The sequence below is a fragment of the Cyprinodon variegatus genome, unplaced genomic scaffold (assembly GCF_000732505.1).
Source record: "Cyprinodon variegatus isolate N-32 unplaced genomic scaffold, C_variegatus-1.0 Scaffold137, whole genome shotgun sequence".
Lineage (NCBI taxonomy): Eukaryota > Metazoa > Chordata > Actinopteri > Cyprinodontiformes > Cyprinodontidae > Cyprinodon > Cyprinodon variegatus.
Window position 1 is genome coordinate 1,284,549 of NW_015150590.1, and position 16,165 is coordinate 1,300,713.

Genomic DNA, 16,165 nt, shown 5'->3' on the forward strand with positions numbered 1-16,165 from the left:
TATGCATTTGCAAAAAACTTTTTTAAATGGATTTCATTTTGTATAATTTGAGTGTTAAACTTGAAATGGTTGCATTTCTTTTTCAGAGACTTGTTTCTTCATTCATGAAAGGCCGAAATATTGAATGCCTTAAAAATATTAATACATCATTTGGGATCACTGACTTTAACTAAATATTATACTTTTTTTTATTCTTGTTTTGAAAAATATGAAACATCGGCATTAACTCTTTTACATCAAACATGATAAGAGATAAAAAGATTTTTTTTTAAATTCATGGTTTTAGAATAGTTTTTTTTTCTGAATTGAAGCCAAATATAACACAGCATTTTTTAGTTTAGAATGGGTGCATATTTTTATGCATTAAGATTTAACCCAAAGTTATATTTTTTTATAAATTTTTCAGTTGTAAATACAGATGTTACCACTAGATGTCACTAAAACGACACTAATCTGTTATCTTCTTGCTGGTTCTTGTAATTTCCTTTGCAAAGCCAAGTTTATTGTTTTCATAATTAGGAGTAGTGGATGATTAACAGTACTTTGAATGAAGAATATATATATATGTTAAAGGTTAACTTTGGCTTTATTAGAGTCTGAAGACAGTAATAAGTCACAATCCCTCTCTGGTTGCTGGGAGAGTCTCGGTTCTCCTTTGATGATTTCTGGGAACACACCGCAGTAGACAATTCATTTCCTCTGGGTTTTTTCTTTTCAGTTTTGCTTCAGTGTTTACAGCCTTTTTTTTTTTTCTTCCTCTCAGATACATAACTCAAGAGGGACACAAGTTAGACACCGGTGCCCCACGACCCCCCGCCACAGTTACCAACGCCGTCTCCTGGAGGTCAGAGGGCATCAAGTACAGGAAGAACGAAGTCTTCCTGGACGTCATTGAGTCAGTCAACCTCCTGGTAGGAACTCCTTGTTTAAAAGACCTGGGTTACTTAAGGAATTCCAGGAACAATGATTGTTGATTTCCTCCCTTTGTGCCTGGCAACACAGTGTCAGCCTCAATGAATCTGTGATGTTACTTAATTTAAGTGGATGACAATGTCTGATATTTTTTTTTTACTAACTGACACCTTGAATGATCTTATTTTGCAGGTTAGTGCTAATGGAAACGTGTTGCGTAGTGAGATAGTTGGGTCCATTAAGATGCGGGTTTTCCTGTCTGGAATGCCGGAGCTGCGGCTGGGTCTGAACGACAAGGTTCTCTTTGAGAACACTGGACGTAAGTCCTTCACCATAGGGCCCTTATGAAGTCATGCATCTCATTGAACTAACATATCATCAAAAAGTCCATTTATTGTAGTAATTCTGTTACTAAATGCATGTAGGCTCTTTCCATACTGAATCATATATTTAACTTTTTTATCTCTCTGAATTCTGATGATGATGGCTTTGTGATTGTGTAAATGTTCTAATTTGAACCACATTTCTCTATAATTATACAGCTAATGAAAGTCTCAGTAATTAGACCAGTCCAGCTTTACAGTCATATGGCTTTATGTTCACCTTTCATGTCTCATCCAAAAGGCTTCTTTAACAGAAGCAAGAGAAGTGCAAATCTACTTGAGAGCTTTAGAATATTAAACAAGATTGATATACCGTAAAATGATTCCCATATCAGAGATGTCAATCTACTGAAAATATGCTTGTTTCTACATAATACTTATTTGCGGCTCCCTTAGCATGAGTTGCTGCATCAATGCAGCAGATTAATCGTGGTTGAAATTATACTCAACTAATTTAGTTATGAAATAAACTTAAACTGGAGTATACAGACTCTAAAACATACCATTTGCTGAAAAAGAAACTTACTTTTACATTTTCTATTAAACATTTTTGTCTCTTTCTAGAAGTCCTTAAGTAGTTAAGTTGGAGCCTCCCTTGGCTGACATTTTGTAAAACGTTTCATTTTAATGTCCTTATTTTTATCTAATTTTTAATAAATTGTTGCCAGATTAATTAAATAGTAAATGAATTAGTTGAAGCTCTACAGTGCAGCCTGTAGGCTCTGCTGAGGAATCCCAGGTTGCTTCATTATTGATCTTCCACTTATCTCCATAGTTCGGGCTTGATGTCTGTCATCTTGCCGATAGTTGATATAGTGTCTGTGGGGTTTAGGTCGGGTACATTGGCTGGGCAGTCTTCCACAATAATGCCACAAGTATCTCAGCAAGTAGTTGTAGTTTTGGCTGTAGGTAGATGTCCTGTTGTAAAATTTATTAAGCATCTCAATTAGCGCCAATACATTTAATTGATTAATCTTGATTAATTGATTATTTAAATAATCGTCAACTAATTTAGTAAAAGATTAATCTTTAACTGGAGTATAAAGACTCTAAAACATGACTTTAGCTGACAGAGCAACCTTTAAGGGTAGTAATTATATTGAGATGTAAAAAAATAAATAAACATTTTGAATTTTAAATACAAAAGAAATTCTTCTGTCAATATGCTCTATCTAGAACTCCTTAAGTGGAAAAGTTTAAGTTTCACCTGGTTTATTTTTTATAAAGTCTTCTTTAAAGAATATTTGACTCTCTGATAATTAATCGAAAAAATAATCGACAGATTAATGTGCCAACATTAAAAGACATGGGAGCTGGCTCGGAGCTCGTCTGCCTATCTGTGTGTTTACAGTTGCCTTTTGTATCTCTGCTTCTGTCTCCTTGAACCCCAGTCGGCCTCGGCAGATGGCCGCTCACACTGAGCCTGGTTCTGCTGGAGGTTTCTTCCTGTTAAAAGGGAGTTTTTCCTCTCCATTGTCGCTACAGCATGCTTAGTGTGAGGGATTGCTTTGAGTCAATGAGTCGATGCAATCAGCTGGTTCTCCTTTGATAGAAAACTTTCAATAAACTTTGACTGTACGATCTGAACTGTAAACGATGGAACTGTAAAGTGCCTTGAGATGACATGTGTTGTGAATTGGTGCTATATGAATAAACTGAATTGAAATGAATTAATTGATTTGCAAAATAATCATTAGTTGCAGCCCTGATCTCCATCGGCTTTGTTGCTGTGGCAACCATGAAATGCTCTATTTCCTAGTAAACTACTGCACTGACTTTGAAGTTCATAAATAAGATAAAATAGTGGAGCTACAGCAACAGATGGTACAGATCTCTAGAGATGATTACTGGCTTTGGGAACTTCACACTGGACTATCAGCAACTTGAATTTTGTGGGTGGCCAGACTCTGGAATCTGGATTTCTTTCAAAGTAATGTGACAGTTTATAACCCAATTTTTTGATTATTCTATGTGTTGAGACATTTTTCCTTCTTCTTAACTTTTCATGAATATGCTGAGATACAATGCTGAACAGTTTGCCTTATGACTGCAGGTCATAACAAATCTGCATAAAAAAATAATAAAAAAAATTCAGTTGGTTCTTTATTTTTTTCTAAACTGAATTTATAATTTTACATTAGCTGAAATAACACATTTCAGGTTAAAAGAAATGCCTTCATGAAATATATTACTTTGTGTGAAATAAAACTATATACACTGTGTTTTACTTTTTGAATTGAAATAGTAAAGTAAATTAACTTTTTGATGATATTGTAGAATAATGAGATGCATTTGTACAGCTGCAAAGCTAATTTTAGTTTAGCTATAACATCTTTATAACATCGTAGGCTTTTGCTAAGTGTCATAAAAGTTTGAAAGTACAGTTCAGCTCAACTTGATTGTTCTTAATTAATATTTTTCAATGCAGGAGGGAAGAGTAAGTCGGTCGAGCTGGAGGATGTCAAGTTTCACCAGTGTGTCCGTCTTTCTCGCTTCGAGAACGATCGCACCATCTCCTTCATTCCTCCAGATGGAGAGTTTGAGCTCATGTCTTACCGCTTGAACACTCATGTAAGTAGCTTCTCAAAAAGCTTTTTAGGGACCCTCTGAGAAAACCCAAATTTGAAACATGCTCACACTAACCATCAATAAAGTGGCTGCATAGCAGATGCCGATGCGTTTTTAAGGCAAGGGTATAACCTTTACACAATTTTACGGTAAAGTCTTTGACACAGTTTTCAGCAAATTCACAATAAATTCAACCTGGAGGGAGTCACACAGAGAGAAGCTGCAATCAGAAAAGTATTCAATTTATATATGCAGGTAACACAATCATGTTCTTCAAAATATTTCTACCTAAGAAAAACCAGCCAATGGCAAAGACTCATTGACTCTGCAGTCCCTTGCACTAAGCATACATGTAGCAACTGTGGAGAGGAAAAGTCCCTTTTAACAGGATGAAACGTCCAGTAGAACCAGGCTCAGTGTGAGCGGCCATCTGCTGAGGCCGACTGGGGTTCAAGGAGACAGAAGCAGATAAAGATATAAACGAATTAAGTTCTTTGGCGCTCGAGCCCCGGCAGAAGACTTTGATGTTTTGAATCAACATTGTCTTGGATGAGTAACCTAGAAAAGGATTAGAATAGTCTTTGCCCAGGCCCTGGAACCTGGTGGTGGAATAAGCCAGAGAGGGAGTGGGACTGAGAATAGTCTTGAGAATGAGGGAGGAGATGGGGTGGAGGTGGGTGAAAGCTCGCTCTCGTGCGGGAGAGAGAATTTGGGCCAGGAGCTTAATGAAGGGGATCTTGGAAGATGTTGTTCTTCGGAGGAGGTACGACCCCAAGTCGAATGGCTAGAGCTGAACAAGGGACATTGCAGTTGGTTCAGGGGAAGCTGATGAAAGACTTACAGATTTAATTTTTGCTTAAGCTTCATTTACCTAAAATTCAGGTTCTTAATTTTAATCTCTAAATTAGAGGTTACCGTTTCTGCAATTCACAATTTCTTGGTTTTAGTTAAAAAAAATTGAACTAGTTCATGTATTATATATATATAAAAAAAAAACATTTTTAAATAGATAGTTCAGGATTTTGAAAAGAGGTTCTGCTGAAAGTTTATGAGGTGTTAGTATCTTACAGGTGGCTGTTCTAGCATCTTTATATCTATTTTTCCAGATTAAATGGTTCCAGTAGCTGAAGCTGTTAAACCCCCTACAGAATCAGGTGTACTGTGTTTATACTCTGAGCCGCCCACAGTAAGGAGTCTCTTAGGAGCTCATAGTGGAGTTTACCATTTCACTTCATCTGTCAGGACCAATTCCAATATTATCTCACTACAATAGATCCGTTCGATCAGGAGGAAAAGGTAACTTGTGTTGTAGCTATGGAAACATTAAAAGAAAATAAATCAGTATGTAGAGTCATGCTCGATTGTTTACATACCCTTTCTTTAAATAGAGAAAAAAAAAAATCAGCTGCTAGTAAAAATTTATAAAAGTAATAATAAATAAAAGGAAATAATGGACACTATGGCATTGATTTTGAATACATTATTATTGTTTGCACACTTGATAATGACATGAATGAAGAAATCGTACATCTGAAACTGAGCACACATGGTGATTAATATTCAGTAGAAAAATTTGAGATGAACACATCATTATTATGGCACATAATGCCATCTGAGCTTTTGATCCTGATTTTTATTTTTATTTTTTATCAAGAACTATACTTCATTCATTTAGTTAATGCAATATAATAAACACTAAATACTAGAGATAGCTGCAGGTTTCTTGATAAAATGTAAAAAGCCATTGAAAACAAAAGATTAAAAGGATTTTTTACAGATTTTGTGTAACTGACCTCCTAAAAACAGGTCAGAGATGATTATTACGATCCAGATATAGTCGCTCCTTTGACTGCAGGACATCTCTAACATTTTATTTCTGACTTCATTTCACAGCTAAAAGCATTGCTAAGCCTTCATTATAACATAATCTGTTAGAATTGTTTTCTAAATGGATAAGCATGAAGTTATAACCAGTTAGTAAAACCATCAACTGAAAGATAATTGCAATGCCCCCACAAAAAAAAAAGAAAGAAATGGTACAGGAAACAGAGATTTTCTCGAATGTTGCAACTTAAGGAATTTCCAGACAGGAGATGACAAGTGCAATTTAGAACTCCCCTGTTTGTTATTTTAATGTGACCGGATGTGTTTCAGACCACTACAAAGTTACTGTGTCTAAAGCATTTTTGAAGAAAAAAGGTAAACATGAAGCAGAGTGATTTTTATTTACATTGTGTTTACATATTGAGTTGATACCGTCATAGAAAAAAGGAAATAATTGATTACCTTTTTTTTTTTTTTATTGTACATCATTGTAGCATTTACACTGCAATGGACTGATGTACTTGTATAGTAGTTGCCTGTGCAGCATCTGCCTCTGCATTGTACATACAAACCTGCTCTACTGACCTGTTGTGCAAACCATTGTGTCGGATAAATGTTGACAATAGTAGGTAAAAATCAATTTATCGTGTTTGTCATAATAAAATGCAGAACTTGTGCTAATAATCAGAAAGTGTGAATACCTGGGAGGAGGATATGCAAATGCTTAACACCAGCTTCAGGATTTATCAAACCTGAAACAGATATTGAGAGAGCAGCTTCTGTATTTAGCTTGTTTGAAGTTCAGGTTCCAACAAAATCGCAAAAAAATATCTGCGATCCTTGTGGCAAGAAGGTAGCATATGTACAATAACCGATAACAGAAATAGTGCGCAAGTCAACACAGGTACAGTCAGAAATAAATAAAAAATAGAGACCTATTATTTTTTCCCTTGCTCCTTTCCATTTTTTTATTTTTCAACCCTTGAATGTTCTGGGTTTATTTTCCTGTACAGCGCAGTTACACAATGGAGGAAAAAAAAGTTATTTTTTTAAGGTTTTTATAAAACCTGGGGATATTATCAGTTTAAAATAATACCTTGAAACAACAACTTTTACATTTGATTTTAAGCTTTATATTGAATTTTGAGATTTTTCCATTAAAGTTAATAGAAAACATTTATAATTAAATGACTCATCTACTTAATTGTTAATAGTGCAAACATATTTTTAATTTGTTTTATGTCTAATTCTATGTTTTGAGTCTCAGCACCATTTTGCCTTTGCTGTGTTTGTTATTATATGGACACTATTCTAAATGTGTGAATCTACTTTAGGTTCATCACTATACTACTTGGATTAATTCTGTTAACTGTGATGATTTTCATTCTCTGATTGTGACAGCTTAACTTTCAGAAAATAAAAGAAATACCATTTTAACTGCTGACTTTGCATATTAATGTTATCTTTCAGTTTTTGCAGGAAATTGTGAAAATCTGAATTTGGTGCTTTTAACTCTAAGCAACAGTAATAAAAATAACTATCATAAATATTTGGACGATTAATTAAAAACTTTTTAAAAATGTTTACCTTTTTTCTGCGGGCTGGCATTATGCTCTGTGTAGTAATAAGCAGCCTCCACTAGGTGGTGACTGTGACTTGCTATTTAAACTTGTAAGCTTTTCAGATCAGAAGTGAAAACACCTGCAGATGAATATTTAATCCTGATATCCTCTGATAGGTGAAGCCCCTGATCTGGATCGAGTCTGTCATTGAGAAGCACTCTCACAGTCGGATCGAGTACATGATAAAGGTAGGAGACTTTCTCAGCACATGACTGCTGTGTCATCCTAAACTGTTGCTGCACCCTGATCTTGTTATTCCTGTAAAAAAAAAAAAAAACATACAATAAGAAGAAAAGGTTTGTATTTTAAGGCTGGTGCAAACTGTATTGACTCATGAATCTAGTTGTGAAGAAGGAAACTCCTGACTACATAATACTTATGTAAAGCAATCATTAAGACCAAGCTTAAGACCTCACTAAGGGAGGACGTTGTTCTAAAGTCACCTTGCCTGTTCTTCCTCTTTTAGGCAAAGAGCCAGTTCAAGAGGCGCTCCACAGCCAACAACGTGGAGATTCACATTCCTGTGCCAACAGATGCTGACTCACCTAAATTCAAGACCACAGTGGGCAGCGTGAAGTGGGTGCCTGAGAACAGTGAGATCGTCTGGTCGATCAAGTCCTTCCCTGTGAGCCCAAAACGTGACTCAGTAGTTTCATAGTGACGGTTTATAGACAGCTAAGCTTCTTCTGTACTCATAATCCATCTTTTGTTACCTGACAACTTTGTTTTTTTTTAATTCATTTATTTGTAGATCTGCTTTTATAGACAGAAAATATTTTTCTATATAATTCTCTGGCTTCTATTTCAAGTAAAAAAATAAATGTATAACCACTCATCATCATCACATTGTATTAAACATTCTGCTCTGCAACTTGTCACAGGGAGGAAAGGAGTACTTGATGCGGGCTCACTTTGGTTTGCCCAGCGTTGAGGCTGAAGACAAAGAGGGGAAGCCACCGATCAGTGTCAAGTTTGAGATCCCGTACTTCACCACCTCAGGGATCCAGGTAGGCTTAACACACGTATGACCCCTGTCAAGCAGTAATCCCAATAAAGAACCTTTTGTTAAAGCAGAGCAGAAAAGTTCAAAGTGTTTCGTAAATCTGTCCAACCAAGCATGCAGTGTTTATTGTTCATTGCTTACCTGTACTGTACATTGCCAACACGTTTCAGCCTGTTCCAGAAACGTTATTGTAGTTTTTAACCAGAGGGGGCAGCACAGGAACACTTGTAAGCTCTCCCAGCGCTAAAGTAAACTTGTGCAAAAGGCAAGCGCTCATCAACCTGAACTCTGGCCTCTGCTTTTATCATAATGACAGTGATATAAGCCATCATTCCTGGTACCAGGTAGGCAGATTAATAGGATTCTGATTGTAATTTCCATGCAACAGAGAGAAGTTTATATGTTTATATTTCAGGTTTCCCCCATGCTGACCACAGACTGACACACGTGTTACATTTACTATATGATTACAGTTGTTCTGTGATTATATGTGTGGCACCACAACACCAAATTATGCTTTCCCATGTCCTGGTCAGGGGAGGAAGCAATACTCTCATTCCATTTGAGAATATTATATCATATGTAAACCTCACAAAATTAAATTCCCATGTTTTTTTTTTTATCAAATGTTTTTGTTTAATCTTAAAAGCTTTTGATTTTCTTCTTTTTAATAAATAATATCAATATATATGCATGCAATTGAAATCCTCAATGAAGGTTAACAAATATGTAAGATTATAAAACAAATATGTAAGATTATAAAACATTATCTATTGTAAATAGATATTGGCCTATTGGTAGTTTACTGTCCACCCAATATCCTCCATGTTTTTTTTGCAACTCTGGTAAAAAAAAAATATATATATATATATATATATATATATATATATATATATATATATTTTTTTTTTAACAGTGCAACACTTACTGGTATCTTTTATAACTCCTTTAATATATATGTTCATATAAAATCAAGGTATAAATATGTATTTTCAAAATAAATAGCATATCAGTGAACTTTTTGATACTGATTTATGAATCCAGTTTCCCTTAAGTTTTGGTTTCTTTCAGCCATGCTTTAAAATGCTAAATACATTAGTACATTCTGTTAAATTGAGGCAGATTTTTATAAGTAGCATAAACCTGCTCACATCCCCAGTCAGACTGCAGAGAATAAAGCCAGGAACTAAGACAAGTTTGGGTTAAACGAGAACCCCCAACCTGCACAGAGGGGGAGATGATAAAAAGGTAAAGAAAATCTCAAAGGAACTGCAGAAATAAAAGATTTAATGTTGGTGGTCTTAACACCTTAATCAGAGATGTAAATGTGAACAGTGCAGTGTGGTATTAACTTAAAACCACCACCATGATCTCTAAATTTAGTATCGCTAAAAATCTGGTGGGAAAAAATAGATGCACGCCTCATCTACTGGTAAATGTTTGTTAGTAACATGAATGAACTGAAAGCTCCCCTTCCAGACCAACTGCTTTATTTTAGTAACCAGCAGACCCTGGTTATTTTAGTTTGATGGCCGAGGGCCCCAGTAACAAAGCAAGCATTCATATTAAATGCAAACATTCAGTTTCTAAACTTGCCTCAATAACAAGCAAAATATTTTTGGCAATAGGTTGTTTAATAAATCCGCTGTTAATACAAAGCTGATGTGGAACCCTGTATAAAAAGTCATGATTATATCCTGACTTTTTTAATTTTTATTTGTTTGAATCATTAAGAGCCAATAGGTCACATTTTCCAGCTTCCTCACATTTGCCTGCTTCCTTGGCAAAATGTTATTAAGTTGCTTGGTTATTATGCAGCCCACTCGGAAACAAGACTCCCAATCTAAAGTTAATTGATATGCGTGATATTTGTAATGGAGGGGAAAGGGTGCTAGATTGTGAATTGTTGTGATTTCCATGGTGATCTGAATGAGATCCAATGATTTATCCATCATTTACTGTCTATGTTAGAAATGATTGAATAAGAGCAAGTGCATAAAACAGTGGAGTCATAAAAGCCGCTTTGTTTTGATTTACCTTAATTCTACACAAAAAGAGCAAATCTTTATGAAATAAAAATCACACAATCCAACACAGGTGTTTGTTATTAGAATAAACAAAATTTGCTGTTTGATGCAATAGCTAAATGATGCCGAGTCATTCATTGTAATGACCAGGACGAACTCTGCTCTGCTGAACTTCTGACTTGCTCATCTGCACTGTAGTGGTGGATCCTCTTTTGTGGTTTTCTACAAACCTTGATGACTTGTATTCAAACACATGAGGGTTTCCTGTTCGCTTCAATCTGGACACACCCTTCAAGTGTTCTAGCCGCAGCTTTGAGAAAAAGCCGACTTGTAACCGTAAGTTAGTTTGAATTTGCTCAGATCAACAGCTTTTTTTTTTGTTGTTTCCTGCATAAGCTTCACCCTGACTTCAAATTTACCCGAAGAAACAAACAAATAACAAGCAGAAAAAAATTTAAATTTTCCATTCGCATCTTCAGGTAAAGTATTAGATCAACAATGTTTTTTTTTTTTTAAACAGCTGGAAAATTAAGAGAGCAGTTTGCTTCTGCAAACTATTGAACTTCCTGAAAGGAAGCCACCTGTATAGGTCGGTTTGTAAATGCCACCCAACACCCAAACGTCGCTTTATGATTTTTTTTTGTTTTTTTCCTGTGGGGTCTAACGTATTCAACCCCTCTTTGCAATTTTTTTTTTATTCTACTTGAACCTTTTAATATTTTGTTGCCTTACAACCATATTCTTTATTGCATATAATACTATTTAAAATGACAAATACCCCAGTATTAGCAAAAAAACATTTGAAACCACTGTGTATATATATATTGAACTACAGTATCAGCTTTTTTCCAAATACAGCTCTCTTCTCTACCAGCTTTTCGTGTCAACAGACTGAAACGTTTGCCCGTTCTCTGCAATATAGCTTAGCCTCAATCAGCTTGGATCAATAGTAATGCTTGATCCATTATAATTAAGTGTAATCATAAGTTCTTCTGTCTGTTTTTTGGGGGATTTGGTTTTGCCATCAAGGAGAACTTACACCTCACTCTAAAATATCCCTTTTTTTGCCTTTATTTGGCTCTATTCCTCCTCCTATCAACTCTGACTACTTTTCATATCATTGCCATAAAACAGCCCCAAAGCATGATACTGCCACTGCCAGTTTTATTTAAAGGCATTTTGCTTTTTTGCAAAAAAAAGAAAAACAAAAAAAGAAAACATTTTGCTGCCTTTTATTCTCAGATGGGGAATTAAGGGCCTTCTTCTACATGTTTGCTTTTTTCCCCATGTCCATATTCTCCCACCTGAGCTGTGGAGATCCACAGCTCCTCCAGAGCTAAGAGGAAATTCTTGGCTGCTCCATGACCAGAGATACCTTAGCAGCTTCTCTCTCTATTGTTTTAGTTGATGGATCAAACAGTGCTGAGATTCTCTAATTTCCTAAATGGGATAAAGGGGCTTAAACACTAATGTGTGCTGTCAGTTTTCATTGAAATCATCTCCCCTCCTTCCAATTTAACTATGACGTAATATCACATAACTAAATAAAAAATATTGAAGGTCCTGTTGTAACATAGCATTTTTGGAAAAAGTTGATGTTGATCCAAATGGATTAGAGACTAATTTTAAAGAGTTCTTTTTTCTATTATTTTTCAACAAGAGAATGTTTGGACCAAAATTTGAGCTACCGGTAAGAGGGATAAATATGTTGTTTAGGCCCCACTTAGACTCAGGTTTTGCTACCAAAATCCAATTTTTCCCATGCCAGCACCGATGGTTCAGCATCCATTTTAAAAACCAAACACCAGGATCCCTGTTCCCATCCAACTCCTGTGTCAAGCGTGCAAACTTCTCGTTATTACAGGGCAACTGCAGACTGGGTCTCAGACTCTAATGCAGCCCAGTGACACCACTCTCTACGTGTGAAAAGAGGCAGTGAAGTTTAATTAGATGCATGTAAATATCAAAGCATGAGAAAGTTTCTCTTAACTCCACCACTAAGTGTAGGGCAGCGCACATGTGAAGCATGTATGATGCAAGTCGCTCCACCTTAAAAGTTTAACTGGAAAACCGTGTAACCCCACACGTTGGTTGGATGAAAATAAGAGCGTCTTTTTCAAATGTTGGCTCTTTAGGTGAGAGAAATCCAACATGTACGCAGATGTTTTTTTTTTTTTTTTCCTACCCATGCCATCTACAAGAAGCCTGATAAATCCAGACCACACATGCAGTCTGTACTTACCAGACGATATACTACAAACATCCTCCCGTTCCCTTCTCATCTTACAAAGCCATAATGATATTTTACGGAGGCTGTCCTTTCATGGCGTTTTGCTGACTATGTGCCCATGACCAGGCCGGGATGCACGTTTGGCTGCAAGATGCGCGGTAGAAGTGCTGCGCCGGCAGACTTGGTGATCCCGCGTCTGCATGTTTTGCTGTCATGTCTTCAGTGACCACGGCGCTTGCTCTGACCTCACAGTGAGTGGTGGAAGGTAATAACAAGGCGGCCGGTGCCGTGGCCTTCCCAGAGCTCCGCCGCCTCCTGATCCACAAATTCCTGCGCTGTCTGTCACCACTTTCAGATGGGAACATCCAGGTCATAGACGAGGGGGTTACAGCCGTGTTTTTACATAGCAATTTGCAACTTTGTGCTTTCTTTTTTTTTTTTTTTTTCCCTGCTGCGATATTATTGTGAGAACGTTCTGACTGCAGAAGCCCGCTGATGCATGAAAGATATCCTGGGTATGGGCGTGCTGACTTGCTTTACATAAATACTCACACAAAAATCATTAAGGAGCTGCATGGAGCCAGCTGAAATAAAACCTCACTACAAAATCTTTAAATTCCCTTTACGGTTTTATTTCCCCATCTGAAGGGGAAAAATGTTCTGCAATCCTGTTCAGCACTGCTAGGACTGCAGGGTATTTTAAGCATTTCTTCTCGAAATTCAGCTCTGTGGTAACTCCAGGCAGCTGAAATATCGGTTGGCTTGTGAAAGTTGTCTTATTTGTGCTGATGTGAATTTTTTCCGCACAGGCGTAAAAAAAAAAAACTACAGTTATGTAAATTAACATGGTGTGTCCCTTGAAAGCTGCTTCCTTCTTCATGTGACTCATTCTACTGCTTCTTCATTAACTAGACTACTCCTATGACAACCTGCTGCTTAGCATAAACCTAAAGATGCTCTGTGACCAAAACAGGCTCTTTGAATTCTGAAGGTTTAAAGCTTCAGGTAGAATCAAATCAGATCATGTGAACAATTTTTCCTCTATTGAAATTTTAAAAATAATTTTTAGATAATTGTATTTTTTTAAATAATTATTCTTATTTTAACAATACTTTTTATTCTCTTTATTTTTTGTGTTGCCTCTATTTTCTTTGCTCATCTACATCACTTTGAATTGTCTTGCCACTGAAATCTGCTATTTTAAAATAAACTTCCTTCGCCTTAAAATAACGCTTCTTTTTTTTGCTGATATAAAGTAATTTTATGTGCAGTAGAACATTATAGCTGGGCATTATAGCAGGAAAAAAAGTCCAGTCCAACACATGGTGTTGGCTGCATCAGCTGTGGGACCCCTTTCTTTAGTAGGAGAAGGAAGCTGGTTGGAGTTGATGGGGGAAAGATGGAAGAGCTAAATGTAGAGCGATCCTAGAACAAAGTCTGTAAGAATCTGCAGTAAAATTGAGGTTGAGACAGAAGGCCCAGCTCCAGCGGGACAACTCAAGCATCCAACCAGAGCTACAGTAAAGGGATTTAGATCAAAGTAGATGGTTTTGGTAGAAAACTTAAAAGTGACTTTTCACAGCCTCCTTTCATCCAGTCTGACAGGGAAGGAGTTGTTGGCCAAAAAAAAAATTGCTGGTTGATAAATACATATGAGTATTATGCCTTTACAGTTATGGACGTATTTACAATTAAAATAACTAAGCCTTTTCATTTTTTTCCTTTTCACTTCACAATTTGGTGCTTTCACAGACATAAATCCCTCGGAAAAAGATTTAGGTTGTGTAGCATCTAGTTATAAGCTAAAAATAAAAGTTTAAAGGCTACAAATACTCTACTAAGATCTTCTTTCTTAAATATAATCATTGGCATAATTTCTAATGTCAGACCAAGTAGGGATTAATTTTAAATGTAGTTATAGTTTAGTTTTGTAAGCAGTTTGAATCTTTCATTACAGTGGATCAGAGGTTCTGACTCAGATTTGGGAAATCTGTCAAATAAGTAACAATGGGACCCAGGTGTTATGTTTACCTGCTGTGGGTTTACATTTTTCTTCAGATATATTTAAAGCTGCCTTTTCTCTGTCTTTTTATTTGCCTGCAGGTGCGTTACCTGAAGATCATAGAGAAGAGCGGATACCAGGCCCTGCCGTGGGTGCGCTACATCACCCAAAACGGAGGTAGGTCAACAGTTTATCTGTAGCTCTGTTAAGTGCCCGCATGTGCAGGTGTTAGGCAACAGTTGGGCAACGCTGTGCAACTTGGTGGGAACTGACCTCGAAGAGAAGCAGTTCTATGAAAAGGGGATACAGAGCAGAACATGAGGCAATGTGGCAACGCCCTGCCAAATGTGAGAAAGTGAGCTTTATTTTCTCGAGCTTCCCCCTGCTCATCATAGTGAGATTACCAATGTTGCACATGTTGGTCTTGAGGCTAATATTGCCACTAATTGCCAAACATCCTCATCTCATTTCCTTTATATTTCATCCAATCCGGGGTGGAAAGCATCAGCTGCCTCCAGCTGATTTCTCTTGGATTCCCTACTTTTCATTTGCACATTTGATTAAGTCCTGTCAATTTCCTCCACAGATTACCAGCTCCGGACCCAGTAGGCAGCGCCTCAGCCGGCACGTGGGCAGGTGGAAGTCAAGACGGGGTGGAGTCGTGGTGCTAATGTGCTGGGAAGGCAGGTGGCAGTCAGGAGATAAGAGGACTGTCAGTATTTACTTTAGTTGTATAGCTCTCAATTTGTTAAACCTCTATTCATTCACGATCAATGCAATTATTAGGCGGATGCTCGGGTTAGGCAAGATTCAGAAAGATGATTTTGTTACAGCTGATTGGATCCGGAGATGATGGAGACCAAGAAAAGCAGGGAGAATGTTTACAACCACTTGTCTGTCTGTCACAGGGCTTCAGATAGCTGAAAAGAGCGTGTTACAATTATGTAAAGTTACTGTAATCACAACGGCCATTCAGTTACAGTATATGTCCTTTGTACGAGGCTGCTTTGTTCTACCACAATTCTTTTTGTTCATTATTTGTATATATTTGTTACATGTTAATGAACTCAGTGTTATTAGTCCAAAACTGTACATTTAAAACAAAGCATTTTGTAATATGAGCTGCATGCCATAGATACATGCCAAAAGATCGCCTTCATGGTTTGGTTTGGTTTTCCATTTCGACTCCACAGATTTATTTTTCAGCTTTGCAAGGGATATTAAAATGGTGAGTTTAGGCGGCAAAGGAAGCACCCCAACACCTGCTTTCCTTTTCTCTGTCTGTAACCGCGCTGTTTTTGCTCATTAAATGTATATTTAGAGAAAACTGTTCCATCATGTGCAAGCGTCATTTCTTCCTGTTTGACGTCACTGCAATGGATGCTAAACGGAGGGGAAAACTCTAGAAAAACGACGAGAGAAACCACAGATGGTTCTTTCTCATTGGAGTGAGGAAAAAAACCTACCCAACAGTGTGACTAATACTCAGTGCACCGTAAGATTGTAAGCACCTAGGTGAGATTATTCTCTCACCAAACAAACAAAAAAAACTAAACAGGAAAGGATGTGAATCAGAAACATGTTAAAGAGAGAA

General features: G+C 36.8%; 1 protein-coding gene across 1 annotated transcript in view; it reads left to right on the forward strand.

The window, feature by feature from the left end:
- The window catches only part of ap1m1 (adaptor related protein complex 1 mu 1 subunit), a 24,146-nt gene extending 8,255 nt beyond the window's left edge, over positions 1 to 15,891 (forward strand). Inside the window, exons 5-12 of the mRNA XM_015376637.1 lie at positions 764 to 911; positions 1,105 to 1,231; positions 3,724 to 3,866; positions 7,426 to 7,497; positions 7,776 to 7,934; positions 8,191 to 8,316; positions 14,673 to 14,748; positions 15,158 to 15,891. Of these exons, the coding sequence (XP_015232123.1) occupies positions 764 to 911; positions 1,105 to 1,231; positions 3,724 to 3,866; positions 7,426 to 7,497; positions 7,776 to 7,934; positions 8,191 to 8,316; positions 14,673 to 14,748; positions 15,158 to 15,180 (874 nt within the window). The 3' untranslated portion in view covers positions 15,181 to 15,891. The remainder of the gene's footprint in view (positions 1 to 763; positions 912 to 1,104; positions 1,232 to 3,723; positions 3,867 to 7,425; positions 7,498 to 7,775; positions 7,935 to 8,190; positions 8,317 to 14,672; positions 14,749 to 15,157) is intronic.
- Positions 15,892 to 16,165: the final 274 nt, after the last annotated feature.